Source organism: Panthera pardus, unplaced genomic scaffold, assembly GCF_024362965.1.
Source record: "Panthera pardus isolate Hobbes unplaced genomic scaffold, ASM2436296v1 HiC_scaffold_13, whole genome shotgun sequence".
Lineage (NCBI taxonomy): Eukaryota > Metazoa > Chordata > Mammalia > Carnivora > Felidae > Panthera > Panthera pardus.
Genome location: NW_026526688.1, coordinates 50,713,580 through 50,741,577, shown reverse-complemented (window position 1 = coordinate 50,741,577; position 27,998 = coordinate 50,713,580). Strand labels below are relative to the sequence as shown.

The following is a 27,998-nucleotide window of genomic DNA, read 5'->3' as shown; positions in this document are numbered from 1 at the left end:
TTTGTTTTTGTTTTTGTTTTTGTTTTTTTTTTTTTAATTTTTTTTTTTTCAACGTTTTTTTATTTATTTGTGGGACAGAGAGAGACAGAGCATGAACGGGGGAGGGACAGAGAGAGAGGGAGACACAGAATCGGAAACAGGCTCCAGGCTCCGAGCCATCAGCCCAGAGCCTGACGCGGGGCTCGAACTCACGGACCGTGAGATCGTGACCTGGCTGAAGTCGGACGCTTAACCGACTGCGCCACCCAGGCGCCCCTTGTTTTTGTTTTAAGAGTCTGTGGTTGAATTGTAATTCCAATCTCTATTATTGTTGCTAAAATATGTATAGGAATGGCTCTTTGGGACTGAATAATTTTTTAATAGTATAATGTGGCACTGGATTTCTTTATATTTATAAAATTCACTTTACTAGTTTGATCTCTTCTGTGTACAGGTATTGGATTATTTTTTGTTTTCTTATTTTTTTTGATGGAGCCAGAGACTGGAGATTGCAGTAAAGATGTGAGGAAGCATTACATGACCATTTAAAAACTATTCATGTTTTATTTAATTCAGTTTTGTCTTCATGTTTAGAGACAACATTTTGTTGACATAAAAAGTATAGAAGGACCAACATCACATTACTAACATAGTGGTTACTTCTAGGGAGAGGTATGCTTAGTGAATGGGACACCTTTAATTTTTACTTTATGTTTCTGTGTTATTTGACTTTGTGTAGTGAATGTGTGCTTCTTTACTGTTATTTGAAAATAAAGTTTTATTTTAAGGGAACAATATTTAGAAAGAAAAGGGCTTGTCCTTTAGGACATCCTTGGCTGAAGATTCTTATAATAATTCGAAGATTCCTATATAACAAAATTGCTTAAACTTAGAGACCATTCAGCATTGTGAGTAAATAAAAACTAAGTGGTCATTAGTTCCCAACTTTGTACCAGGCTGTGGCACTTTCACATAATTTGAGGAATACAGCTAATCCAACCTAATGATGGAGAGCCTAGTGATAAGCAGACCCCAGCTGTTTCCAATCCCAGCTCCCTCACCTGCCAGCTACCAGATTCTTAATTTCTTTATACCTCAGTGTCCTGTGAACAGGGCCTAGCACCTGTATTGACTAGTGGTTTCTGTAATGTAGCATTTCTACTGCAATTGAGAATTAGAAATGCAATTGTTAAAGAAATCCCTAAATTAAAAAAAGAAAGAAAAGGGGCGCCTGGGTGGCTCAGTCGGTTGAGCGTCCGACTTCGGCTCAGGTCACGATCTCGCGGTCCGCGGGTTCGTGCCCCGCATCGGGCTCTGGGCTGATGGCTCGGAGCCTGGAGCCTGCTTCTGATTCTGTGTTTCCCTCTCTCTCTGCCCCTCCCCCGTTCATGCTGTGTCTCTCTCTGTCTGAAAAATAAACGTTAAAAAAAGAAAGAAAAGGAAAAACCAAACAAACCCATAATGACTGAGAGAGGAGTGCCATTCTGAGCCTGCTCTCTGGTAAGTGCACGCATATGGGGATGGCACCTTTGAAGTGAGAGCTAAGCTTACAGAACAAGAAGCAGGATAGTTTCTACTTATCCTGATTAAGAACAGAATTAAATAAAATAAGAGATGAGAGTTGAAAGCTAGAACAGAAGAAACCTAATTTGAATTTCACATTTTATTCATCCTCACCATGCTGTAATGATTGTCACTATGGCTGACAAATGCAGTTTGAAAAGGACCCAAAATGCAGTTTGCCCCAACCCAAGTCCTTTGGGACCACCTTCCATATTCCTTTTTCTTTTCTTCCTCTCTCTGTTGGAGTATTGCTAACACAGCGAGCCACCACTCTTGACAGATACAGGTCTAGCTTTGGAAAAATGTTGAGGGTCAGTAATGTACAACATAGTGCTTCAGCCGGTGGATGGCTTCTGGGCTCCAGGGCTCCTACCTCTTCCTGGGTCTTGCTAGTCATTGGGCTTCTCCTTGCCTTCTTGGCCTAGCATTCCCATCACTGCTCCCTCCCAGGGAACAAACACCTCCCTGTCTGCTGTTTTGCAGAAAGATAGGGGTGTTCTGATCATTCTCTGCTTTAAAGGTCTTTTTAACCAGTCATCCTGGCGGCTGCCCCCAGGGTGCTCTCATGCCCATTTACTTGTTCTCTTGGTGCTCTCCCAGAACTGCTCTTACCTTTGCAACCATCTTCTTCTGCAGTGTTTTGGCCCCGTTCTGCCCTACCCTGTCCCCCATCAGTCTCATTATAGCTATTTTTCAGAGAATCTCCATTTCTATCCAGACAGAAGCAAGCAGTCTAGCTTTCAAAAACTTGCTCTCCTTTCCCCTCTTCTTTCCCCTTTTGGCCCTTTCCCTTCTTTCGCTCCATCATTTTGAGTTAATTTCAAGTGGGAGGGGGATATAGGCATGCATACTTAATTTACGGTTTTAATCTAATTTCCTTTCTTTAAAAAAATTTTTTTTAACTTTAGGAACTTCGATCCAGGTAGTCTTGTGAGTTTACACAGATGCACTCTCCTGGAGGGACAGATAAAATATTTTAAAATACTGAAATCATGTCATCATACTCAAAAACAACATAATGTGGGGCGCCTGGGTGGCTCAGTCGGTTTGACATCTGACTCTTCATTTCAGCTCAGGTTGTGATCCCAGGGTCGTGGGACTGAGCCCCTCATTGGGCTCTGCACTGATCTTGGAGACTGCTTAAGAGTGTCTTTCTCTCTCTCTCTCCCCCCCCCATCCCTCTCTCCCTTTCCCTCCCTCCCTTTCCCCTCTCCCCTTCCCCGTCCCCCCTTCTGCTCTCTCTCCAAAAAAAAAATTGCTTCAAAAACAACATAATGTAACTTTAGGGACTAGCAGCAAGCTGGGGCTAATGCAGTGTTTACTGGACCTTGGGATCAGACACAGGTTCTCAGAAGTGATTAGAGGTTCACCTCTTATTAGATTAGATTAGAGGGGGCCCTGATGTATGGGTGGATGAGGACTGGAGAACTCATCATATGAAAACTGATTTGAGTGAGGCTCCAACATGAACGAAGTCTTAAGAAAAAGATTTTGGCCACCAACATTGAGCTGTCTGTGGAAATTAGAGGGCGTGGAGACATTGGACTTTGGAAAGACCAAAATCTGGGCTTCAGTATCTGGGAGTGGCCGTGTGACTAGTCATGTAAAGGTGGCCAGAGGGAGAGGAAAAAAACAAGCAACCACGTAAACCATAAAACACAAACTCCCTATTCAGATGCACTTGCAAACTGACATATAAAGGCCCAAGAGGAAAACTGTTATCAGGAAGTGAGGCAGCCGACTCCCAAAATTGGAGAGTTTGAACTACAGGCTGAAATGATTTTAAAAACAATTACACTTAAAATCCTTAGAGACTTAATTATAAAACATGAAATCAAAAAAAGAAAAACCAATGAAAAAAAGTTAAAGATTGCTAAATAAATAAATAAATAAGCAAGCAAGCAAACATATTTTGGAAAGTCGTAAATGTAAAAGATCCAAACAGAGCTGGTCTGTGATATCTCACCAGGTGGCATTAACCACTAACCATTTTCCAGTGTGTATTCTTACTAAGCTTTTCATCTGTATAGATTTTGGAACAAACATGGGACTGTGGTCCAGACTTTATAACTTTCACATTAATACATGAACATTTTCTTATCAGTGTTCTGCAACTAAAAGCTATGCAGTATTGTACGTGGGTGTGTTATAATTTTTCGATTCTGCTGTCTTGTAACATTTTCAACATGCTGTAGTAACCATCTTTACATCTTAATTCTTTTAAAATACCTGTATTTTCTCTGAGAAAACTAAAACTGTAGAGAATGTATAAAAGCATAAAGAGGACAGAGATCACTAATCTTATGCAGAAATAAATTTTATATGTGTAACTAGGTGTGTGTACATGTATATGTGTATATAATAACCACCATAAATATTGTTTTGTAACCTCCCCCTTTTCACTTAACATTGTGAAGTGTTTTCCATGTGAAATAAAGGTCTATATCATTTATAGAGTATTTGTTGTAAAACTGTACCATAAATAATTTAACTAACCTCCATTGTGAAGACGGTAAGTTATTTTTATTTCACTACTGTGAACAATGTTATCAATGTTACAACATTGTTATAGCATTATAAGTATATTAAGGGTTTATTCTTAGTACATACTATACTGTTTTTATTTTTCAACAGGTGTTTGCATATGATCATTGTTTCTGGTCCATGGATGAATCAGTCAGAGAAAAATATGCAGGTAAGTACAGCATCCTATTAACTACTTACAATATAGAAAAGGTGTTTTTATGTTTTTTCCATAAAGTATGACAGCATTATTTTTTGTATAACTTTAAAAACTATATAGAGAACTTCCTCCCATCTTTGCTGTTTTTATATTAATCAGGAAATAGATTAACAAGGTGCTGTTCTTGGTATAAGACAATGAAGGTAGATTAATAGGGTACATGGTTGAAGTTATCACACGCATTCCCAGGCCTTACACGGGACCTGGAGTACACTAACTATTTAGATTCTCTTCGATGTCCGTGATGAGTCTAGTGAGGCAGCTTGATATAAGGAAAGATGAGCCAAGGAGAAAAGGAAACCCTTAGTTTAGTCCAGGCTCTGCTCCTACCTGCCTCTGTGACTAGTAAGTCACTTATGTTTCATTGTTTCATTTCTCTCTTTAATGGATTCTCTAAATTTGCTTGGAATTCTGTTATTTTCTTACTCTACTCAACGATGACTGTCTTAAGTTTAGAACTTGTCTACAAGTTTAGGACTACAGCGACAGCCTTCTAATTTCTTTTATTCCCAACTGCTTTTATGACACCTGTTTCTAAGCAGTATCTTTTAAATATTGTCATATTGTATTGGCTTTTGTCATGAGACAGAGTAGTATTACAGCTGGTTCAAAAACTTAAGGTTAGTTTAGTATAGCTGGCCTGACAGATTACTTACAGATTGCTTCTGTATTGGGAATAAGAGGCTGATACGCTAATCTGGGAAATTAACTAGGAAGTGGGGCATATTGGAATGCTATTTTTAGCATTCTAACAAACATACTTTCTATGTAAGTATATATATAAGTATATAACAAACTGGATGCATAACAGCATCCAGGTCTTTCATATTTCATATTATATTCAAGACTCAAAGAGAGGCTGAATGATTTTGTTTGATTATTGACATACTTAATTTAGCCTGTGGAAGAGAATTTGAACCTATTATTTTTGTCCATGATTGAAAGCTAGAAGAAATTTTCAAGATCTTCTCTCTTCTAGCTGGTATGTATTGTAGGCCCTGTAATTAAAAATTATCATTGAAGAAAAGGAGAGGAGATTGATATATATAATTGTTTAATTCAGGTTTACTGAGGTTCCAAATATAAACTTTGGATATTTTTAATCATCGTTTACAAAATTAGCAGTTCATTAGCTCTTTGCATTGCAGAGGATTTTTGGCCAGTGTTTATTAATTCAAGTTCATATTATCCAGGAACTTTTTACTCATTTCCTATCCTGGGCTAACTAGAAATACTTGAAAGACATAAGCCTTTGGACACCTTCATCAAGTCCTAAAATCTTGTTTGGAGATCTACAGCTTGAAAAAGTGCATTTTTGAGGGGGTTGTTTTTAGTTTTTAAAAAGTTGTTCATATGTAGTTAAAATATCCTTTCTTATTCTTTTTCTCTCTTTCAGGTCAAGATGATGTTTTCAAGTGCCTTGGGGAGAATATCCTTCAGAATGCGTTTGATGGTTACAATGCATGTATCTTTGCCTATGGACAGACTGGTAATGTTAAATAATATATACTTTTTTAAGCTTTAAAGACCGTAACAGAGAAAGTAACAAAGAGAATACATATTGTTAGCATCTTATCAGTTACAATTGATAAGGAACATTTTGAATTCTGTACTTCTGTGGTTAACAGGAAAGAAAATCTATATAAAGTGAAGGAGTCACTCTTATAAGGGTATGTTGCATAGGTTGTCCAATTGAAAACTAGTCTTTGTGGAAGAATGGTTCTGGGAGCGCCTGGGTGGCTCAGTCATTTGAGTGCCCGACTCTTGATTTTGGCTCAGGTCATGATCTTATGTGAGATCAAGCTCCATGTTGGGCTCTACACTAACAGCATGGAACTGGCTTGGGATTCTTTCTCTCCCTCTTTCTCTGCCCCTCCCCCACTTTCTCTCTCTCTCAAAATAAATAAATAAACATTAAAAAAATTAGAATGGTTGTGATATTTTTAAGAGCCAGTATATGATGTGGTTAAAAGAGCACAGATTCTGAGCCAGGGTAGCCCAGCTCCAGCCCAGCTCCAGCCCAGCTCCTATGAAACTTCACCTCAGTTTTCTTATCTGTAAAATGTTGGTAAGTATAAGCCTTCCTTATAGGGTTGTCACAATTAGTTAACATCAAAAACTTACAGAAAAAGCCTGGTACTTAAGAAGTGGTGTATTGGTTTGAGATATTATGACAATGATAAATGTCAAGTGATAAAAGCAGCAATTTGTAGAATTAAAAATATGTTTATAAAAGCATTGCTACTAAAGAAGGAAAAAGAGTTATACTTAAGTTAGGACTATACATGATTTAATGTTTTCCTTTCTATTTTCCTGTGTTTTCTAAATTTTCTTTAATGAATATGTATTTTTGGTACAATGGAGAAAATAATTTTATAGTAGAGAAAGAAGATTACTCTGGTTTTTACACTGTTGCCAAAGGGTAGTAAGTTAATTTGCTCTGGGGCCTATAGGGATAATGTGTATTTTTTGTGCTATGATTAGTGGTTGGGAACAGTCACAGTAGTATTCATCATATGGATCTTCCCAGTTAATTTTAGAAAACTAGTTAGACCTCACTTTTTTTCAGTTGTTTTAGGTAATTTTTTTAAAGTATGAAGATGGTTAAATTATGTTTTTATTTTCTTCCTAAAAGGTGCTTATTTTATTTATTTTGAAAGAGAGAAAACGTGCGTGCGTAGGGCAGTGGGGGCAGAGAGAGAGGGAGAGAGAGAATCCTAAGCAGGCTCCACGCTGTCAGCTTGAAGCCTGAGGCAGGGCTCAGTCCCACGAGCTGTGAGATCACTACCTGAACCGAAATCAAGAGTTGGATGCTCAACCAGCTGAGCCACCCAGGCTCCCAAAAGTGTTTACTTTAGATTTTACATGTGTAATCGGAAAGCTTCCATATTTGGTTAGTCTCATCATTATACTTGGTATATTTCTTATTTTATTTTGGGCATTTTACTAAGTGCTATAATTTATTATGAGCAATGGAATGGGAGTTATGTATTTAAACTTCTCAGAGACAGTAATAACTATGATTTCCACTTTATAGGATCTGGAAAATCTTATACCATGATGGGCACAGCCGACCAACCTGGATTAATTCCAAGACTTTGCAGTGGACTCTTTGAACGAACTCAGAAAGAGGAAAATGAAGAGCAGAGTTTTAAAGTAGAAGTGTCCTATATGGAAATTTATAATGAAAAAGTTAGAGACCTTCTTGATCCCAAAGGGTAAAGGACTTTGAAACTTTAATGTTATAGCATTAAGGACTAAAACAGACTTCTAAATTGACTTAAGTGAATTTTTTTATATTGAACTCTGGTAGAGTTCTTTGTGCTTTTATCTGTTTATCTAGTTATTGTCCTTGTGACTGTGTTTTCAGTCACATTGAGCAGCTTCCTGCAGTCAATTCTGGCTTTTGAGTTTAGGGCTGAGTTGGGGAGGGAAGTATTGTTGAGCCACATGTATTTGCCTCATACTGCCTTTTTTCACATACATCCAAAGCCACAAACAAAAAATATGCAATGAAAATTAAGTTGCTTAGTATCATGAGGGACTGGTATCCTTAATCAAGTGGAGTTTCTTTCTTTCTTTTCTTTCTTTTATAAAAGGCCAAGAAATTTCAGGTTATTAGCCATTTTTTCTTTGCTTGCTGAGAAGGGCATAATCAGAGATTTGAACCCTGGACTTTAGGATAGTTAATTTTAAAGATCCCCAGAGAAAAAGAATGTTCCATTTTATGGCATAGACTTTGAAAGAGAACTGGTTTGAAAGTATTAGAAAGCCTTAGAAAATGCTGTTCTCACTCTGCAGTCATAACTGAACCTAATGAGGAAGATAAGTATCTGAGGAAATCTGTCCATTGCACAGTTTTCTGAGTCAGATTTTAAGGAAGTGCAACAATGGTGAAAAAGAAACAGATAATAACCACAGCCTGTGGTTTATAGATGTAAGAACAGTGTTTATAAGGTCAAAGAGCCACATGAACTGAGGCTTAGAATGTGGAGTTAAAAGGGGATGCATAATTATGCTTGGATGAAGAAGATGATCAAAAAAAGGTGGTCTTAGAAGCAGTGAATCATAGTGATGCTCAATCGTAAGAAAACGTATCAATCCCTCACTGGTATCTGTTTTCTTTGTCAAAGGTAATGATCTTCAGTCCTTTTACAATGACATTCAATTGGCACTTAGTGTTTCTCTGTAAAACTTAACATTTAGGCACGCCTGAGTGGCTCAGTTGGTTAAGTGTGTGACATCAGCTCAGGTCATGATCTCACAGTTCATGAGTTCAAGCCCCGTGTCGGGCTCTGTGCTGACAGCTCAGAGCCTAGAGCCTGCTTTGGATTCTGTGTCTCCCTCTCTCTCTGCCCCTCCCCCAGTCATTCTCTCTCTCTCTCTCTCTCTCTCTCTCTCTCTCAAAAATAAACATTAAAAAAAAAAAAAACCTTAACATTTATTGAATGATCATTATTACATGCCGAGCACTAGGCAAGTTGTAAAGGAAGATCTCACAGTGTGGACAGAATGAGAGTTTTGGAAACAAGTAATTGTAATACAGTGCAGTGATGCTTTTAAATTATGAAGGAGGCTTATATAAAATAGGTGAGGGGAAAGAGGGAATGAGGAGAAGGGAAGAAGAGTCCACGAAGAGAACTGGATGATTTTTGTGCTGAGTAGCAGTTTGTCCACTGAGAAGTTAGGTGAGAACCATTCAGGCATAGGGGACAGCCTATGCTAAAAGAATGGAGGTATAAGACATCACTTGCTTGGAGAGTGACCCCACTGTGCAGGGTGGCTGGAGGACCCTGAGCATGGCTGGAGGGCACTGAGCATGGAAGTCTAAACAGGGAACCAAAGGAGGCCAGAGGTAGGAAGTTTCCAGCTTAAGTACCCACATCTTGCTGAATACTGTGTCCTTGTACTTTTTCTGCATCTTCACCTCAGTGAAGAGCATCACTTTCTTTGAGATCCCAAAGTTCTTCTTGCCAGGAATTCTTAGCTGACTTTGTATTCCACATTGCTTGTGTGCAATAGTTCCAACTTTTATCCACAGTTTGCCTGGAGTCTTTAATAATTTCTTATCTTTGTCTTGTATATAGTTAGTATTTAACAGCATGGGCTTGGGGTTCACATAGCTCTGCATCTGGGTCCCTCTAATTGTTACCTATTAAGCAAATTTAATATGCTTTCTAGGCCTCATTTGTACAGAGGGGCTGATAATATTACATAATATTGCAGAGGGCTGTTGTGAAGATTGGCTGGGATGATACACCTGAGGTCTTAGAACAGTTACATAGTAAGTGCTCAGTTAGCTGCTGTTGTCTCCTCCATGAAAGTTTCTTGAGGATTTTTGTAATGTTTCTGAAGAGTTGAAGTGAATAGAATTAAAAACTCTAAAAGTGATCCCTTTTCAGTCAAAGACTGTCTGAGAGAACTTTTAAATCAAGTACTGATTTTATGAATTCAGTATCTACTGTGTGTAATGATATAATTATGTTGTTTTATACTCAGGAGGTAATACAGTACACATTATCTTTAAAAGAAAAGAAAAATTAAAGGAAAAAGTTATAGTATATCTTGAGATCAGAATTAAGTCAAATATTTGTTCTATATTTACTTCATGTACAGTTCTATAGTGGTAAGTGAAATTTTTGGTGGTTGATCCTAGGGTGCTAGAGGATTCCAAATCATTAGAAAATCAGTACATAAAATAAGAATCACTTGTAATCTCACCAGCAACAAATATTCTTTTTTTCATTGTAATGTTTATATTTAAAAAAATTTTTAATGTTTATTTTTGAGAGGTGGGGGAGGGGCAGAGGGGGGCGGGGACACAGAATTCGAAGCAGGCTCCAGGCTGTGTAATGTGAGCACAGAGCCTGATGAAGAGCTGGAACCCATGAACTGTGAGATCATGACCTGAGCCGAAGTCAGACGCTTAACTTACTGAGCCACTCAGGTGCCCCATTGTATTGTTTATATTTTTTAAGGAGCTTTTTTGAGAGAGAATTCATGTACTATACAATCATCAACAAATATTTTTAATGTTTTTTGGTTGATGTATTAAGAATGCTGTATGTTCTAGGTTTTGGCAGATTCCCCTTACGGGGTTTATTAGTTCTTTCTTTTAAGTGGTATTTATTTATTTTTTAATCATGAATAAGTATTTAATTATACTGAATCCTTTTCACTACATGTATTGAAATGATTGTGTTTTGTTCCCCATTTAGTCTATCAGTCTAGTGTGATAATGGGCATGAATCAGTGTTAAAACAACCTAGCAGCCCTGGGATCAGCCTAATGTTACATTTTTAAATCATGATTAAATTCAGTGTATTGGCTTGTTTGTTTTTATTCATGACTGAGATTGGTCTGAGCTTTCTTGCACAGTTAACATTTATTGAGTTCTGTTCTTTGTACCACTTTTTGTGAAATGACAAGTAGATTGTTTGTATTTATTTGACTCTGCATTCTTTGTGGTAGGAAATAGACATCCCACAGTGTACCCTTTTGAGTGATGTGATATTTTACCACATTATGAAGTTTTTCTTACCAGTCAAGATTTTAAATTTTGGTTTAGATTCTTCTTGAATCAAGTTAGTTGGTTCTTTTTACTTGGGATCTTTATTGAATTCAGTGTATATTTTTATGGAGGACGATTGAGTCCTTTTAAAAACATGTTATTGTTTTAAAATTCTTTCTTTTTAATGAGCAGAAGTCGTCAAACGTTAAAAGTCAGAGAGCACAGTGTGTTGGGACCCTATGTCGATGGACTTTCTAAACTGGCTGTCACAAGCTACAAGGTAATAACATCCTTTATGTAAACTGCTTACAGTCACTGTAGCAAATTACTTCTTGTTTAAATTGTGATGATGATTTTTCATGAAATTAAAAAAAATTACAGTAGTATTACTTAAAAGCTACTTTTTACAAAAATCTGTCTTGAAAAGCTATTTATGGCTATTAGGACAGTTTAATTTTGAGAGAAGGTTATACACATTTGCCAAGCATACCTGGTCATCTGTTGTGAGATACATATTTTTTCATATTTTATGAACTCTAAAATTGTGATATTCTTTATGGTTACATCTTAAAATTATAAATGGCAGCATTTTTCTTCCCGAGCAGTACATAAAATAATGAAGTTGCTTATGATTTCATTGATTTAGTGAAATAAAATATATGAATTGGGTAGTTGGAATTCAAAGTCTGTTTCTAATTTGAGAGGATCACGCATTGGTCTTTTATTCTCTTCATTTTCCAACTTCACACTTCTGCTTTGTGTGGATCCATCAGGCTTTGCGCGTTGGGGAAATGGGGGTGGAGTGAGATGCTGTGATGTCATGTACCTCGGATTAAGAGTCACAGAATATTGATCTGGTGATACTTAATCCTATTGCGTGACTCTTGTATGACTTTGGATTCATCTACCTCACTAAAAGCCTCTTTGTCCCAAGTTATAAAATGGAAATTAGTTGTATTGTCTTGAGTATATTATGAGGTAGGCCCATTTGGTTTTTTTTGTTCTTTAATCAGTTCTGTCATTTGGTCAGTGATACTTCATTTAGTAGGTGTTAGTTACTTCATTTGGTTAACATCTAATGAACATCTATCATGTGCCAGACATTGTACTAGGTGCTGAGGATATAAAAAATGAATGAGATGGTCCATCCCCTCAAGATACTTGTAGATGTTATTATAAAAGTATTCTGAAACAACATGACTAAGAGCAATGAGAAATTCTTGTCTAGGATTAGTAGTTTGGAGGAGGGGGATACCTAACTTAAATGAATATGTAGGTGTCTGGGGAGGGTGGAGTCTAGGAAGACTTCCTGGAGGAGATCAAATGAGATAATGCATGTGAAAAGTCTTTGAGAAACCTAGGGTATTAATGTTAGTAAGTATTGTTATTTTAATAATGATTATTTGAGGACTTATTATACAACAATGGAGAGAGATCAAGATGTTTTTGAATGCTCAGAGGAGATTGGAAAGTGACAAGAGACATTTTGCTTGTTTAAAAAATTTAAAGGCTCAGGGCACCTGGGTGGCTCAGCCAGTTGAACTTCTGACTTTGGCTCAGGTCATGATCTCATGGTTCATGAGTTTGAGCCTCACATCAGGCTCGCTACTGTCAGCCTGTCAGTGGAGAGCCCACTTAAGATCCTCTATCCCCTTCTCTTTCTGGCCTTCCCCCGCTTGTGTGCATGTGCTCTCTCTCTGTAGAAAAAAAAGGACTCAATACAGAGTTTATGCATGAGACAACAAATTAGAGGCCAATGAATAAGTGTAGGTTAAATAGGGTGAAGCTTTTACATTAAGTCTCAGGATGGTCAGATTTAATAGATCTAAAACATTTTGAATTTTTCTTTTTGTGTTGAATTTTCCATTTTGGTGCTTACTTAAACTTTTCTTTATAGTTAATGTTTCTACTTTGAGGCTTTTTATTTGTCAGATACAATTTTTCCTTAAACATTATTCTTTTTCATTGCTATGGCAAAATAGAAAATTATGATTTTCAAAGTTTTTTATATATATGTGTCAGTTAGGATTGTGTTGGCTGCAAGTAACAGGAAAATATAATAGGATTTAAGTTCTTTAGAATGTGAATTGTTATCTATTTTGTTCATTATTTTCAGTATTCAAAATGCACTAGCATCTAATAGGTGACTTCAATATATATTTAAATGAATAAATGAAAGAATGAATGGTGAGAGGGCTGATATAGTGGCTCCAAGATGCTGTTAGGGACCTAGATTCCTTCCAGCTCTCCACATGGAGCCAGCTCTGTAGTAATACCCTTATTCTCATAGTTCAAAATCTTAGCTCTTAGAACCAAGATGTGACAGCATGCCTACTCCCTTTAAGGAGAATTCCCAGATGACTTTACATCTCATTCACTAAAACTTAGTCCTATGGCCAGACTGAGCTGCAAGGGCATCTGGGAAATATAGTCTCTTAGTTCCACGGCAAGGTGCTTAGCTAAAATTTGGGTTCCTTTACTAGAAAGAAAAGGAGATGGGGTAAGAGGAGACAACTAGTCAACTCTTTCATACATACCATCTTTCTTGTTCCTCATTAAAATTCTTGTAAGGTAAATCATATTATAGCTCTGTACTGTTATTTATGAAACTAGAATTCAGTTTGGTTAAGTAACTATTTTTAGAGCTTGTAACATTTAAAAAAATGAAGATCCCATCCCATGATCTTTCAAGTGCATCTTGCTGTCTCCTTTTAGCAGTAATGGCAATGAAGTAGTAAATCTGTGCAGACATTCATTTCTTGATGTCTCAGTTTTCAGAAACAGGTCTGGTATAATACACACTAACATGGGTGATGCAGCACTGCTATGCCTGTGTGAAGGGTTTAGAATCATTTTTGTTTGTTGCTTATTCATATGATCTAATTTAACAGTTGTCTTCTGTTGCTTCTGTCATTAAAGAAACTAAATTTTTTGTTTAGATTAGATGAGGGGTGGCATCGTATGTTTGTCCATCTTGTGGGTCTCCACCCGTGGCTTCTAAACTTTCCTAATTCTCAAACCTGCTACTTTATTTGGCATCTACAGAAAATAAATGTGGTTTGTTTTTTTTTTTAGTTTTCAGAGACAGCATTGGCTATTTTACTCTGTTGGGCTTAATGTTCACTGAAAAACAAAGTGTAGATGTGTAAACTCCAAATGTGGTTGTCTGAGTAGTGATACTTGTAATGTATTTCATAGGATAGCAGAGTTTTATTTGACAATGCAATGTGTATCTATGACTTGTTTCCACTTAGGATATTGAGTCTTTGATGTCTGAGGGTAACAAGTCTCGTACAGTTGCTGCCACGAACATGAATGAGGAGAGCAGTCGATCCCATGCAGTCTTCAAAATCACCCTTACCCATACTTTATATGATGTGAAGTCTGGGGTAGGTATTCAGATGCCTGACCTTTTTGTTTGTTTGTTTGTTTATTTAATATTTTAAAAGTGGATCACGATTTATCTTACTCTATTCCTTCAAGTGTCATATAACTTAGAATCCTAGCTAGACATGGGTATGAATTAGGAGTCAGCAAGAAACAGAAGCCACTGTAGATTAACAGAAAGGGATTTAACAGAGGGAATTGGGTGATTACAGCGTTGTTAGAACACCTGACGGGGAGTGGGCTCTAGAGTAAATCTCTAGGAATAATCACACAGATCTCCCCCATCAAGGATGAGACTACCTCTGAGGCTACCACCAGGGCTGTGAGATCCAGGCATGCTCAGTAGCTGTGATCTAGGCCATAGGAGTTAATGAAGCTGCCTCTTAGTGATCTGGAAGCTGGAGAATGTAAGCTGAGACACTTGTAGAAAACCTCATATTTCCGTGATCCTGCTTGCCAGCAGAAAACAGCCAAAACAGTCCGGGGGATGACCTCTACTTTACTTCTCCTTTCCAAATCTGAAGCACATGTATCTGCTTGACAGAACCTAAGTCACATCATGAACCCTGGCTGTAAGGGAATCTGAAAAATGTAGTTTTTAGCCCCATCCTGTCCAACTAAAGGAACGTGGAACAGAAGTTAAACATGCTGATGGTTCACGGTCTCTGCCACAGAATTTTTTGAGCTTTAAACTTTGGTGGTGGCTGACTGCAGAAGCTAATGTTAACTCTAGATAATTTAGTAGAGATTCTTTTGAAACGTTCTCTTCTGCTAAACAGCTAAGTATTAGAAGGAATAAACTATACTGGGGAAATTGTACTATAAAAGTATCAGATTTGTAGAGTAATGTTTTGAATACTTGGTTTTGAAGCTTATGAAGAGTAAACAGAGCCAGAAATGTATATGCTTCCACCATACTGAAACTTCTTGGTTTACTACTTACTTTTTATGTGAATATTTGCATATTTTATTATGATGCCTTACCCCCCACCCCAGCAAATCAGTTTTAAATGCCAGAAGCTAAAATAATCATGCTGGCAAAATGCTAGATTTTGGTAAGATTTTCATTTGCTGAAAGCATATTTTTCTTTTTTTTGCCATCACAGCAAGATTAGTGTAACAACAAAGAGTTCTTTGTTTTCTGTTTCCTTTTCAGCATAAAACAAAAAACATACTGATGACTTTTTTTTTTAAACCAAAAGTACTTTTGATTTGGGAAGCCAAATATCCTTTTGTTAGCAACATAGTTTATTTATGGAAATAAATATAAATGTGTATATTAAAGAAAAGTTTTAAAAAATAATTCAGTCTGGGGGGTGCCTGGGTGGCTCAGTCAGTTAAGCATCTGACTTCGGCTCAGGTCATGATCTCACGGTTTGTGAGTTTGAGCCCCACATCAGGCTCTGTGCTGACAGCTCAGAGCCTGGAGCCTGCTTCCAATTCTGTGTCTCCCTCTCTCTCTGCCCTTCTCTTGCTCTGACTCTCTCCCTCTCAAAAATAAATAAACATTAAAAAAAAAAAAGATCCAGTCTGTAGATTTGGGCATTGCTTTCCCACATTTCTTGTATTTCTGCTGAAGTATAAAATATGTGTTATGTGTGTGATTACATTACAGAACATTTTTGATAAAGGACATATCAATATATGTGTATATATATAATAACTAGAAAAATATGTAAGTTTATACTTGAAACTATGAAGTAAGGGAATTATATATAAATAATATGAAAAACTTAAGCAAGTGTTGGGTTTTTGAGAGACCCCATTATATAAAATTTTAATTTTTTTTTTTTTACATCAGTAAGAATTGCAAATATTTTCCTTCAGGGTTATTGGTAAATATTTGTGAAATTTTAAACAACTTTATGTCATTAAAATTTATATTTTACAAGTGCTGTTATATGAAAATTTTATTGGGCTCCTTTCAAATATCCCATTTTGGGGGCACTATTTTTCTGAGGCAGCTTTCACTCTTGTCTGAATTAGTAAAGCCGTGAATATTTTGTGTGTATCTATCTACTACTAGACTGGACAGTTCTCTTACTGTTTTATGTGAGCACAAGATAATTTTGAAATAACAGTGAATGTTTTAATAAAGGATTTAGATAATAAAATCATTCGGTAGAGATGTAGCATTTTCTGTATTCTTTAACTGTTTATAAGTGTTTGTTGATTTACTTTGTAGACATCTGGAGAGAAAGTGGGCAAACTGAGCTTGGTTGACTTAGCTGGCAGTGAGCGAGCAACGAAAACTGGAGCCGCAGGGGACAGGTTGAAGGAGGGGAGCAACATCAACAAGTAAGTTTTCCAGAAGCTTACTTTTATTACTTTACTGACTTAAGAGCCAAATGGGGAACTTCTGTGGTTATTAAAAGAATAAGGTTCTGGAATTATTGAGGCTATATTGAATAAATAATCGAGAATTTTTTCATATATATATACTTTTTTCAAATATATATCTATATTTATATAGACATAGATATTTATGGGCCCAAGCATATTTTATGTTTTGTTGAGATGTCTGATGGGGCTGAAGAGCACAGTCAAGTCAGAGGTTTCTCAAGAGCAGCCCTACTGAGATTTGGAGTGATTCTTTGTCCCAGGGACTGTTCTTTTGTGTTGTAGGATGTTTAGCAGCATCCCTGGCCTTACTCACTAGATGGCAGTAGTACCTGCCACCTCTCTTCTCCCACCCCCAGTTTTAACAACCCAAACATATCTGTGGACATTGCCAGCTGCTCCCTGTTTGGGGCACAGTAGCCCTCCACGGGAGAACCACTGGTCTAAGCTATGGAAAAGCTGTTGAGACATCTCAGCCTGGGTGTCACGGTCTGAGCAAACATCAACCTGTGTACTAGCCACGTTGAGCTTTTCCTTTTATGACTGTTGTGGTGCTTATTTATACCAAGAAGCCAGGGTTTTATAAAGTAATATTTTGTGTACCAATTCCTTTAAATGGTTATATTTTCTACCTCAAGCTAAATTATTAGCTCCTGTGGGCAGGAATCCAGAAGGAAACACAGTGAGAGTCACTTACTGGAGATCATAAAAGACCATCATCCAGATGCTATGTTGTTATTGTATTATTGAATGGTGATATATATGAATGATATTGTGTGTGATATATTTATAGATATATATGACATATATATAGATAGATAGATATACTGACACACATATATAAATGTTTTTGCCTTATACTAAGTTTTAATTAATTGTATTGTGTTTGTGGCTTCCTTTCTTAAAGATATGTGGTGTTTGTATCTTATCTTAACCTAAAGGTTTACAGCTCATGCTGCTATTTACAAAAATGAAAAAAAATAATAGAGCTAAGCAATTTAATTGCTTGCAGTAGTATTAGAAGGATATTAGCTTTTAGAGTTCATGGGTTTTTCAACTGAGCAGCAAAATGCTGATGGCAGTGCTGTTCTAATGCAGGTACAAGGCATCTTGATGTTCAGTTTTGTGCTAAAATATGATACTTAATATACTCAGTTTTTTATGGTTATTCCGGTTTGTTGCACCATGCAGGTCCCTCACGACCCTCGGTCTCGTTATCTCAGCCCTAGCAGATCAGAGTGCTGGCAAAAACAAGAATAAATTTGTTCCATATCGTGACTCAGTTCTCACTTGGCTGCTCAAAGTAAGCTCCCCACCACCCCACCCCCATCCTTTCTGGCGTACTCTTAGTGGTTGGTAGAAAGGAAGAGAAGAGTAGATTGTTAATTCCTCCCAATTACCATTTCTTCTAATAATGTTCAAGTTTAAACTCTTACATGATAATCATAGTTTCAGTAGATTAAGCACCTGATTCATCAGAATCTGGAAGCAATGGGATTTAGGGCACACTGAATCACACAGTTGCCTCTGAGATTTTGGGGTGTAGCAGAAGGACCTCCTGTTAATCTGATAGCTGAGTGAGTCATAGGAAAGGATTTCCACAGTCTTATGGACTCAGCTGGACTACTCTGTCTTTCTCACAGACTCCTTTTGTTTGGCTGACATTTTGGACCTTGTTTTTCTGTTTAACATCAAGACTACTCATGATCATTTTAATTTACTTTCATCTTAGGTGTTGTTTAAGGATACAGAGTAGAGCACACAGTCATTAATTTGTTAATTGACTTAGTATGTGTAAGATAGATGGAAATGAGAAAGAAAAAAGACTATGGAGTGCTATGAGGAGAATGTAAAGAAATGTAAGACCCTCCTCCCTCTATAATAGCTCAGGATCTAGTAAGGGAGATAAGATGTGTACACAAAATATTATAAAAGAGTCAGTGATTCCATAAGAGAGATAGTAAGGACATGTAATAGGTGTTTGGTGAAGAGAGAGGCTATTTCCAGGTCTCTTCTTGTCTTCAAGTTTCCCTGTAGTCTCTCTTTTTTTTTTTTTTAAGTTTATTTATTTTGAGAGAGAGAGAGAGAGAATAAGCAGGGGAGGGGCACATAGAGATGGAGAGAGAGAACCCCAAGTAGGCTTTATGCTGCCAGTGCAGAGCCTGACACGGAGCTCAATCTCAGGAACCATGAGATCATGATTTGAGCCAAAATCAAGAGTGAGACACTTAACCGACTGAGCCACCTAGGCAGGCGCTCCTCCCTGTAGTCCTCTTGGAGGTGTCGTGGTGAATTGGCTATGGGACTGGGAGCTAGAGGATTGAAAATCCAGTGACAGTTTAACTCTGTATAGAGTTACCAACCTAGAACAAAATATTTTACCTAATACTTTTTTTTCTATTTTTTTAAAATAAAGAAATAATTTTATGAGCTCTGTTTAGTTTTGTGATAGGTTATTCTGTCACTGATCAAGACTTTATTGAACACCTATTGCTCACTGTGCTAGGGGTTGAGAATATAACACTTAGTATAGGACACAACTCCTTTTTTTGGCTGTTTTAAAATTTTATTTTATTTTTTATTTTAATTCCAGTGTAGTTAACATACAATGTTACATTAGTTTCAGGTGTACAATATAGTGATTCAACAATTCCATACATCACCCAGTGCTCATCACGACAAGTGCACCTCCTAATCCCCATACCATAATTCACCTCCCCACCCCTGTAACCATCAGTTTGTTCTTTATAGTTATGAGTCAGCTTCTTGGTTTGTCTCCCTCTCTCTCTTTTGTTGTTCCCTTTGCTTGTTTGTTTTGTTTCTTAAATTCCACATATGAGTGAGATCATGCAGTATTTGTCTTTCCCTGACTGACTTATTTTTGCTTAGTATTATTCTCTGTAGCTCTATCCATGTCATTGCAAATGGCAAGATTTCATTCCTTTTCATGGCTGAATAATATTCCATTGTGTGTATATACCACTTCTTTATCGATTCATCAGTTGATGGACACTTGGGCTGCTTTTGTAATTTGGCTATTGTAAAAAGTACTGCTATAAACACTGGGGTGCATGTATCCTTTTACATTAGTGTTTTTGTATTGTTTGGGTACATACCCAGCAGTGGGATTACTAGATTTTAGGGTACTTCTATTTTTAACTTTTTGAGGAACCTCCATACTTTTTCCAGAGTTTCTGCACCATTTTACTTTCCACGAACAGTGCAAGAGGGTTCCTTTTTTTCCACATCCTCTCCAGCACTTATTATTTTTGTGTGTTTTTTATTTTAGCCATTCTGAGAGGTATGAAGTAATTTTAATTTGCATTTCCCTGATGATGAGTGATGTTGAGCACTTTTCATGTGTCTGTTGGCCATCTGGATGTCTTCTTTGGAGAAATGTCTGTTCATGTCTTCTGCCCATTTTCTAATTGGATTGTTCATTATTTATTTTTTTGGTGTTGATTTGCGTAAATTCTTTGTATATTTTGGATACTAACTCTTTATCACGTAAGTCATTTGCAAATAATCTTCTTTCATTCAGTAGGTTGCCTTTCAGTTTCATTTACTGTTTCCTTCACTGTGCAGAAGCTTTTTATTTTGAAGTAGTCCTAATAGTTTATTTTTGCTTTTATTTCCCTTGCCTCCGGAGATATATCTAGACAAATGTTGCTATAGCCAATGTCACAGACATTTCTGTGCTCTCTTCTAGGATTTTGTTTTAAATTTTTTTAACGTTTATTTATTTTTGAGAGAGAGAGAGAGCGGGGGAGGGGCAGAGAGACAGAGGGATACATAGAATCTGAAGCAGGCTCCAGGCTCCAAGCTGTCAGCACAGAGCCCAATTTGGGGTTCAAACCCACAAACCATGATATCATGACCTGAGCTGAAGTCAGACTCTTAACCGACTGAGCCACCCCGGTGCCCCTCTTCTAGGATTTTTTATGGTTTCACCTCAATTAAAGGTGTTTTTAATCCATTTTGAATTTATTTTTGTGGGTGGTGTAAGATAAGTGGTCCAGTTTCATTCTGGACCACTCAGTACATTCATTCAAATGTAGCTGACACCCTTTTTTGAAGAGACTTTCTTTTTCCCATTGGATATTCTTTCCTGCTTTGTCGAAGATAAATTGACCATGTAATTGTGGGTTTATTTTTGGGTTTTCTGTTCCGCCTCATTGATCTATATGTCTGTTTTTGTGCCAGTACCATTACATTTTGATTTCTCCAGCCTTGTAATATAACTTGAAATTTGGAATTGTTTTCCAAAATTGCTGTGACTATTCAGGGTCTTTTGTGGTTCCATACAAATTTTAGGATTTTTTCTTACAGTTCTGTGAAAAACGCTATTAGTATTTTGATAGGGACTGCATTAAATGTGTAGACTGCTTTGGGTAGTATGGACATTTTAACAATATTTGTTATTCCAAGGTGACACAACTTTTGACTTAGTCTATAACATGTTTATAAAGGAAGCTGGGTTTTCTTCTATTTTCTACTCTCTCAAAAGGTTAGTGGTATTCATCTTTACTTTCTAGAACTCTGCACACCATTTGAGCATGCTTCATTAAGTGAAACTGGCCACAGTGTAAAAAATCAGGTAGATTACTTCCATTGGCCAAAATGCAAAAAAAAAAAAAAAAAAAAAATAGAAATTTAAAACAAAAGAATAAACAAACAAAATTTGATAATTAAAAAACACTTGTAGATAGGTCTTGAATTTAAGGGGTATTACAAAACATTAATCATGCTGGTCATCAGTAATTAACCTTGAAATCTCATGTGTTTAATTTCCAGGAGACATTTTGATAAGATACTCATTTATTCCTCAGACTTTCCCACAGAAACGTTTCCTGATAATTCATGATTATTCCCTGGATGTGCCTGATTTAAAAGACATAATATTCATTGTCCTGTTTCAGTGTTACTACCTCAGTCCATTTAAACAAACACTAGGAAATATCTTTTATTAAATTAATTCACAGAATTAAAATAGCCAGTGTAATTATTGAGTGTCCATTCCATAGGTTGGAGGCCAGAAGAATCAATTACTTTGCAAAGTGCTTCATACACATGATCTCATTTACTTCTCTGAAAGCAAATGGTAATGTTCCCATGTTACAGTGGGACAGTGGTCGCAGAAATAAGATTAGGGCTGACTTCGCTGCCCATCTTCTCTTGCCTAGGCTATGTAGTGTACATCCTGTCAAAGGTTACTTTTTGTTAGAAGGAGAAACACTTTACTTTTACCACATGTTGATAGAAATTCATGAAAATACTTGAAGAGCAAAACTAAATATTTTCGAAAACTCACTTTATCTTCTGTTCAATAAAATTAGGTTTTAATTATAACATCCGTGTGTCAGTTCTTAGGCTAAAAAAATGAAGTTTTCTTGTCATGTTTTTTACTTGAAAACCATGTGACCTTCTTTGTCATGTGTAACTTTTGCAGCAAGATCACAAGTGGGGCATTTTTGCAAAACTTATTCCGATGTTTAAACAGTTTTCCCAAAGGCCTCTCAGAATCCATTGATACATAAATCAGTCTCCTTTGAAGTAGCGTTTATGTCCTTTTTGCTCTGTCCTTCTTTAATTCTAAATTAGTCTAACTCTCCCTGATCCTTGTTCGACTTCGTATGATTCTAGTATTCTCCAACATAGCTATCATTGAACTCATAAAATTGCTCAGCCTTTATCAGATTTGCAGTTTCTTTTAAAAGGGTTTTTGCATTGTATTTGCATTATAATTGTGTTATGCTCTTGATATTTACCACATCTGAGCGTCAGAGAAAATGAGTACCCTAGGTGATTTGGTGGGGCATACATATGAGTGCTCTTCTGTCACTCTTCTCTCCGGGTGGGTTGAGTGGTTACTCATTTGGTAAGTGGTCAGTGGAGAACCATTTCTTATCAAGAGATTTTTTTGCTTCTCTGTGTAACCTTCTAAATGTGAGCCTCTTAACATCAAATAATTTCTGGTAATAAACACTCAAATAATACGTATCTTTTGACTTCATCCACCTTCTTCGTTCTTACTGCCACTTACCTAATGAAGGCAACTTTCATCCCTTGCCTGGATGATTGAAACATCTCCCTTGAGTTTTTTTATTAATCCATTCCTTCTTTATAGTAAGGTTGTACTGTCTTAAAATTAATACTCTTCTTAAACTTCAGTCTCTTCAATAATTCTGTTAGAGGCCCTTATGATAAAGTCCAAATTCTTTAATGACTTGTGACTTAATAGGCCTTCAGTAATCTGACCCCTCACTACCTCTTATTGTTCTTCTTGCTCTTAATATGATCAGTCCTAGCTAAGTGTTGAGTCCTCTTACTTCTAGGACATTATTCTTACCGTGTTTGGAACATTCTTCCTCCTCTCTGCAATCTCTCCTCCCACTGCCCTCCCCATAAATCTTTATCTGGACAATGCTTATTCATCTTAGGTCTCAAATGTCACTTTCTCTGAAAGTCTTCCCTACCGTTTCAAGACTGGGCTTTCTGCTCATTCTCTGTTTTCTGTGACCATGTTGTGTTTATCCCTACTCTAGTTCTTACCGTGTTGTATGTAGAGCACCACCCTCTAGATGTAAACGCTGTAAAGAGCTGAGTGAATGAGTACCTTCAGCTCTGCTCTGAACCAGCATTATGACCTTTGGTAAGTCTGTCAATCTTCCTGGGTCTCAATTTCTCATCTGTAAAATGAAGTAATTTCATTAGATGACTTCAAAGCGTTCTTTCAGCTTCAAAAAATCCTGCCTTCCAAAATTCAATTTCTTTCTTATGTCCATTTAATTTGCAGTTGCCACATTTGAAACAAAGCTTGCCTGATTTGCCTAATTAAACAATTAAAGAGTAACAAGAAGCTTTATACTTTCTCCTTGAATGAGTGCCAGTTCTTTTGTTGCTGTTTCCTTTTTGCTAATGGCATGAGGCCATTTTTGAATATAAGCATATTGTTACTCATGCACAAGGGCTTTTAAAATATCAAGTATTTGTCATTTTCCAGGTTTCCTTTTCTCAGCACAAATTAAAGCACAATATGCATGCTTTTTCCCTTTGGTAGTTATTGTTACAAATCCCCTTTTACCCAATAGCATTTGCTGTTCATGTGGGCTAACAGAATGCCGTAGTTCTTGAAGGGCAACACTCTACCATGGTGCTGTTGGTGAACTGAATTATAATCTGACATGTAATTCATGTGATCTTTATATATAACATTGGAATTTCATTAATGTGCATCTTGGTATTCTTCTGGACGTTGCCAAAGCTGGGCACCAACAGTGTGATATCAGTGTCTAGAAGCGAAGAGGAAAGCAAGTGATCACACAGACTTGGCAGAAGTTGCTTCTGCTTTCTAGAGTCCAGATTACTTATGTTTCCTTCCTTTTCATGTGCTGGAGTGTATTTCCTTCAAAGACCTCATTAAGCTTTATTTTCTGTGGAAAACCTAGTTTTCAGTAGTGGATGAATAAACAGATACATAGTCTGCGATTGTATTGAACTGTTAGCAGTACCTAGGGAATTATTTTGACTCTGGCACTAAGACAAAATAACTTGGAAAGCTATCCAGTCACCTTACTTGCTCCTCAGATCTGAGCTCTCGCTCTGTTGCCAAGTGGCACTTTGTTGCTATATTATTGTGGGTGACTGGGGGGGAGTGAAATCATATTGGACTTGAAGGCAGAATACAACTGGATTAGAATATTGTTCAGTTTACTAGTTCTGGATCTTTAGGCAGAGTATTTGACCTGCTTTGTCAGAACAAACCTCTGGTTTTTGTTTTGTTTTTTATCTGTAAAATAATTCACAAAAGGCTGAGGACTAAGTAAAATTTGTACAAGGATGGTATAAATCACCGATTGCACAAACAAATTTTAGATATATTGATAATTGGAAAAACCTTTTATCTTCAAAGGTAAAAAGTTGGTTTTTTTATGATCTTTGATTCCCCATATTGGCCTGCTTGAGAATCCATAATTCAGTGATATCCTATTGCTGAAAGAGGGTATCAGATCTTTTTTTGGGTTGTTCTTTTCATCTTGGGATAGTATATTAGTGTATTATTAGATGTTTATTGCTATGTAACAGATTACCCCTAAAACTTAATAGCTAAAAACAACAACCATTTATTATCTCATAGTTTCTGTGGGTCAGGATTCTGGGTGTGGCCTAACCAAGTGGTTCTGGCTGGGGTCTCCCATGTGGCTGCAATCAAAGTGTCATCTGGGGCCGTCATTGCAAGGTTTGACCTGGGGTTGGATCTGCTCACTTCAGTGGTTGTTGGCAGGCTCCAGAAGATCTCTTTCCATATTCACTTTTGAGGTCTCTTCATAGGGCCACCTCACTTCATGACAGTGGTTTCCCAAGAGTGAGAGAAAATACCCACAACAGAAGCCATAGTCTTTTTATAATCTAACCTCAAAAGTGACATGCCATCACTTCTGCTGTATTCTGTTCCTTAGAGGTAAATCAGAAGTCCTGCCCACACTCAAGAGAGGGGGATGGTACTGAGGTATGAATACCTGGAGATGAGGATCCTGGGGGGCTGTCTTAGAGGCCGCCTGCCACAGGCGGGTGACATACAGCCTTTGGATGGTGAAGCAGAGTCCGGGTGGATTTGATTTCTAGTTTTGTAATTCTGAGTTATATGTAGTTGTTTTTTAGTGTTGTCAAGTGAAAATTTTTTGAATTTGTTGGAGCCTGTTCTAAAGCCCATTTCACCATACTGATCAGTTTTAGTATAATGAAGAGAGTATCTTTTCTTCAGCACCCTTGTCTGAACTATAGAAGTGGTCGTTTAGAAAGTAAAGCCTTTTGAGTAGTTTTTGAAGTGCTGTCAGAGGGAATAAAATCAGGTGCCTCCAACATATCTTTTGTTTTAAAGACTATAATTCTACCTATAATTCTTGAAAAATTCTTGAAAAAAATTACAAGATGACTGATAGTCTGTAACAGCAACACTTTCTGAGCCATTATTTAGGCTTCACATAGATTCCAAGTACATGGCATCATGCTCTAGATTGTAGGTAATCACTCTTTGATCAGATAACAAATAACATTATGATTGTTCAGTTTCTCTAAGGAAGATTTTTAGTCATTTAAGAAATCATTGTTTTTTGTTTTGAGTAGTGTGCTGACTTATGACATCATATTGCCTGTTAGAAGAGGACAAATTAACTTAGAACCAATTGTTATTAAACTGAAATAAATGGAGCCTTTTTTGTATTTCCCCGTCCTTTCTTAATAACCAGATCTCCCTTCTGCAGAAACACAGCTTGGCAGAGAAGAAAGAGCATGGGACTGGGGTTCAGCATGTCAGTATTTCAGTTCTAGTTTTGTCCTTAAATATGTGTTCTCTCACCCTTTCTGACTTCATCTTTCTCATATGATGTTTTCTTCCAACTTAAAAATCCTACTCAATTTCATTCTTCATCTAGGACAGTCTTGGGGGTAACAGCAAGACAGCCATGGTGGCCACTGTTAGTCCAGCCGCCGATAACTATGATGAAACCCTTTCAACTCTGCGGTATGCAGACCGCGCCAAGCACATCGTGAACCATGCTGTGGTGAATGAGGATCCTAATGCACGAATTATCCGGGATCTCCGGGAAGAAGTAGAAAAACTCCGAGAACAGCTAACTAAAGCAGAGGTATAAGGCACAGCCAAGCCACACTTTATGGGTCTAGGAAAAGCTAGAACTTGAATTTTCTTCCCCTTAGCTGTAAGTGATAAGTACTCCACTTAAAATTTTTGAGTTTCCTATAGTAAGAGAAATTTGAGATGAATAATAAATAAAGGCAGATAGATTGTCATAGTTGAAATTTAGAGAGTTTTTTTTTTCACAGGTGTGAAAGGATTGAACAGAAAGAGAGAATATAGGGAATTGAGAAAATGTTCCTTTCCACAGTATAGGCAGCAGACAAAAAAGAAGAGGTATAATTGAATAAGAGAGAGAGGGAGAGAGACGCTTGAAACAAAATGTATATAATTTTAGCGCAGAAAATGGTGAAGAGTGGGCATAGACTAACTGGAAGAGAACTCAAGCAGATATTTGCTGTATCATTTGTTCACTGGCTGAAGTCAGAATGAAAATCTTAAGGACATCTTCCACTTCTTGATAACCTAGTTTTTTCTTGTGGCTTAATTATGTTTATAGAAAACGTATTTTATAGCAGAAATACCCACCTATTTAGAGGTACTCTATTTCTACTACCCTATGTACATTCTATAATGTATGGTATTTATGTTCCATTACTGAATTTGAAACCTACACAATTCTAACCTGCATCCAAATGTTTTTCTTTTGAAAAGTGAAATAAAATACCAGATTCAGGATCTCTACTTTATTAACATTTCTGTTCCCACAATTTCCCAGGACTATGGGACTCTTTCCTGGTGTTGGGACATTAGCCCTTTCTTTTCTTATAACCTGTTTTCTGGTAGTAGATTGGTAAAATACATGGTCAAAACGTCATTTTGGTTATATTTTTGCCTGTTGAAACTTATCCTGTTTTTATAGGAATAATTTTATGGTTTATTAAGATTCTTTGAAATTTTGTTTCTGTCTTCCTGGTATTAATAACACCATTCAGTTTGTAACATGTACATCTGTATATACTTGAATCAATACCTGAAGTCATCAGTAGAGACTAGAATGAATCCTGTGTATAAGTCTAGATATATGACCTATTGGGATTTAAAAATAAGCCCTTGAGAACTTGAACTTTCTGTGAAGCTACATCTTCACAGTGACAATTGGTTGGAGGAAAAGGAAGCAGTTAGGTCTTCCTTTCAAGCCCACCTTGGATGACTGAGCTTGTGGGGTGCATACAGTCTGGATGCTGTGTGTCCGTGGCATTCATTGTTATGTCTTAAGTAGATCAGAGACCGTGGTGACTTGTAGAGCCGAGAGGAGGCAGACTGTTATTTTTATCCTTCTGGATTTAGTTAATGCTTTCTTCAGAGCATGGTACAGACATTTCATGAAATAAACATTTTGCTTATAGGCAATGAAATCTCCAGAGCTAAAAGACCGGCTAGAAGAATCAGAGAAGCTAATCCAGGAAATGACTGTGACCTGGGAGGAGAAATTAAGGAAAACCGAGGAGATTGCACAGGTTTGTGCTTTCTGATTAAAGACACAGAAACCTCTTGGCAGTTTGTGCAATGCAACTCAGATGTCATTTTGGGTTCCTGTTTTGATTTTTTAGCTTTGGAGATGGCAAATCTAGCACCACTAATAAGAACCTAGATTCAAGAGTCTCTGCCTTACAAAGACAAAGAAGACAAATTACAATTAATTGTTCATTGTGTAAGAAATACTTGTTTAGGGTCATAGAAGTTTTTTAAATGAAATAACTACTTTGTAGCCTCTGACTCTGAATACCTAGTTAAGTAAGACCTAAGGAACTTACCCAAACTATAAAATGCTTAGTGGTAGATATTAGGCTATAAGCCTCTGGCTTCATTATGACAAC

At 37.0% G+C, this 27,998-nt stretch overlaps 1 protein-coding gene across 1 annotated transcript in view; it reads left to right on the top strand.

Moving 5' to 3' along the window:
- KIF13B (kinesin family member 13B) overlaps positions 1-27,998 on the top strand; it is a 198,305-nt gene that overhangs the window by 68,893 nt on the left and 101,414 nt on the right. The window contains exons 4-12 of the mRNA XM_019440893.2: positions 4,177-4,237; positions 5,682-5,774; positions 7,323-7,503; positions 10,989-11,076; positions 14,051-14,185; positions 16,369-16,481; positions 17,715-17,826; positions 25,958-26,170; positions 27,528-27,638. Coding sequence (XP_019296438.2) covers positions 4,177-4,237; positions 5,682-5,774; positions 7,323-7,503; positions 10,989-11,076; positions 14,051-14,185; positions 16,369-16,481; positions 17,715-17,826; positions 25,958-26,170; positions 27,528-27,638 — 1,107 coding nt within the window. The remainder of the gene's footprint in view (positions 1-4,176; positions 4,238-5,681; positions 5,775-7,322; positions 7,504-10,988; positions 11,077-14,050; positions 14,186-16,368; positions 16,482-17,714; positions 17,827-25,957; positions 26,171-27,527; positions 27,639-27,998) is intronic.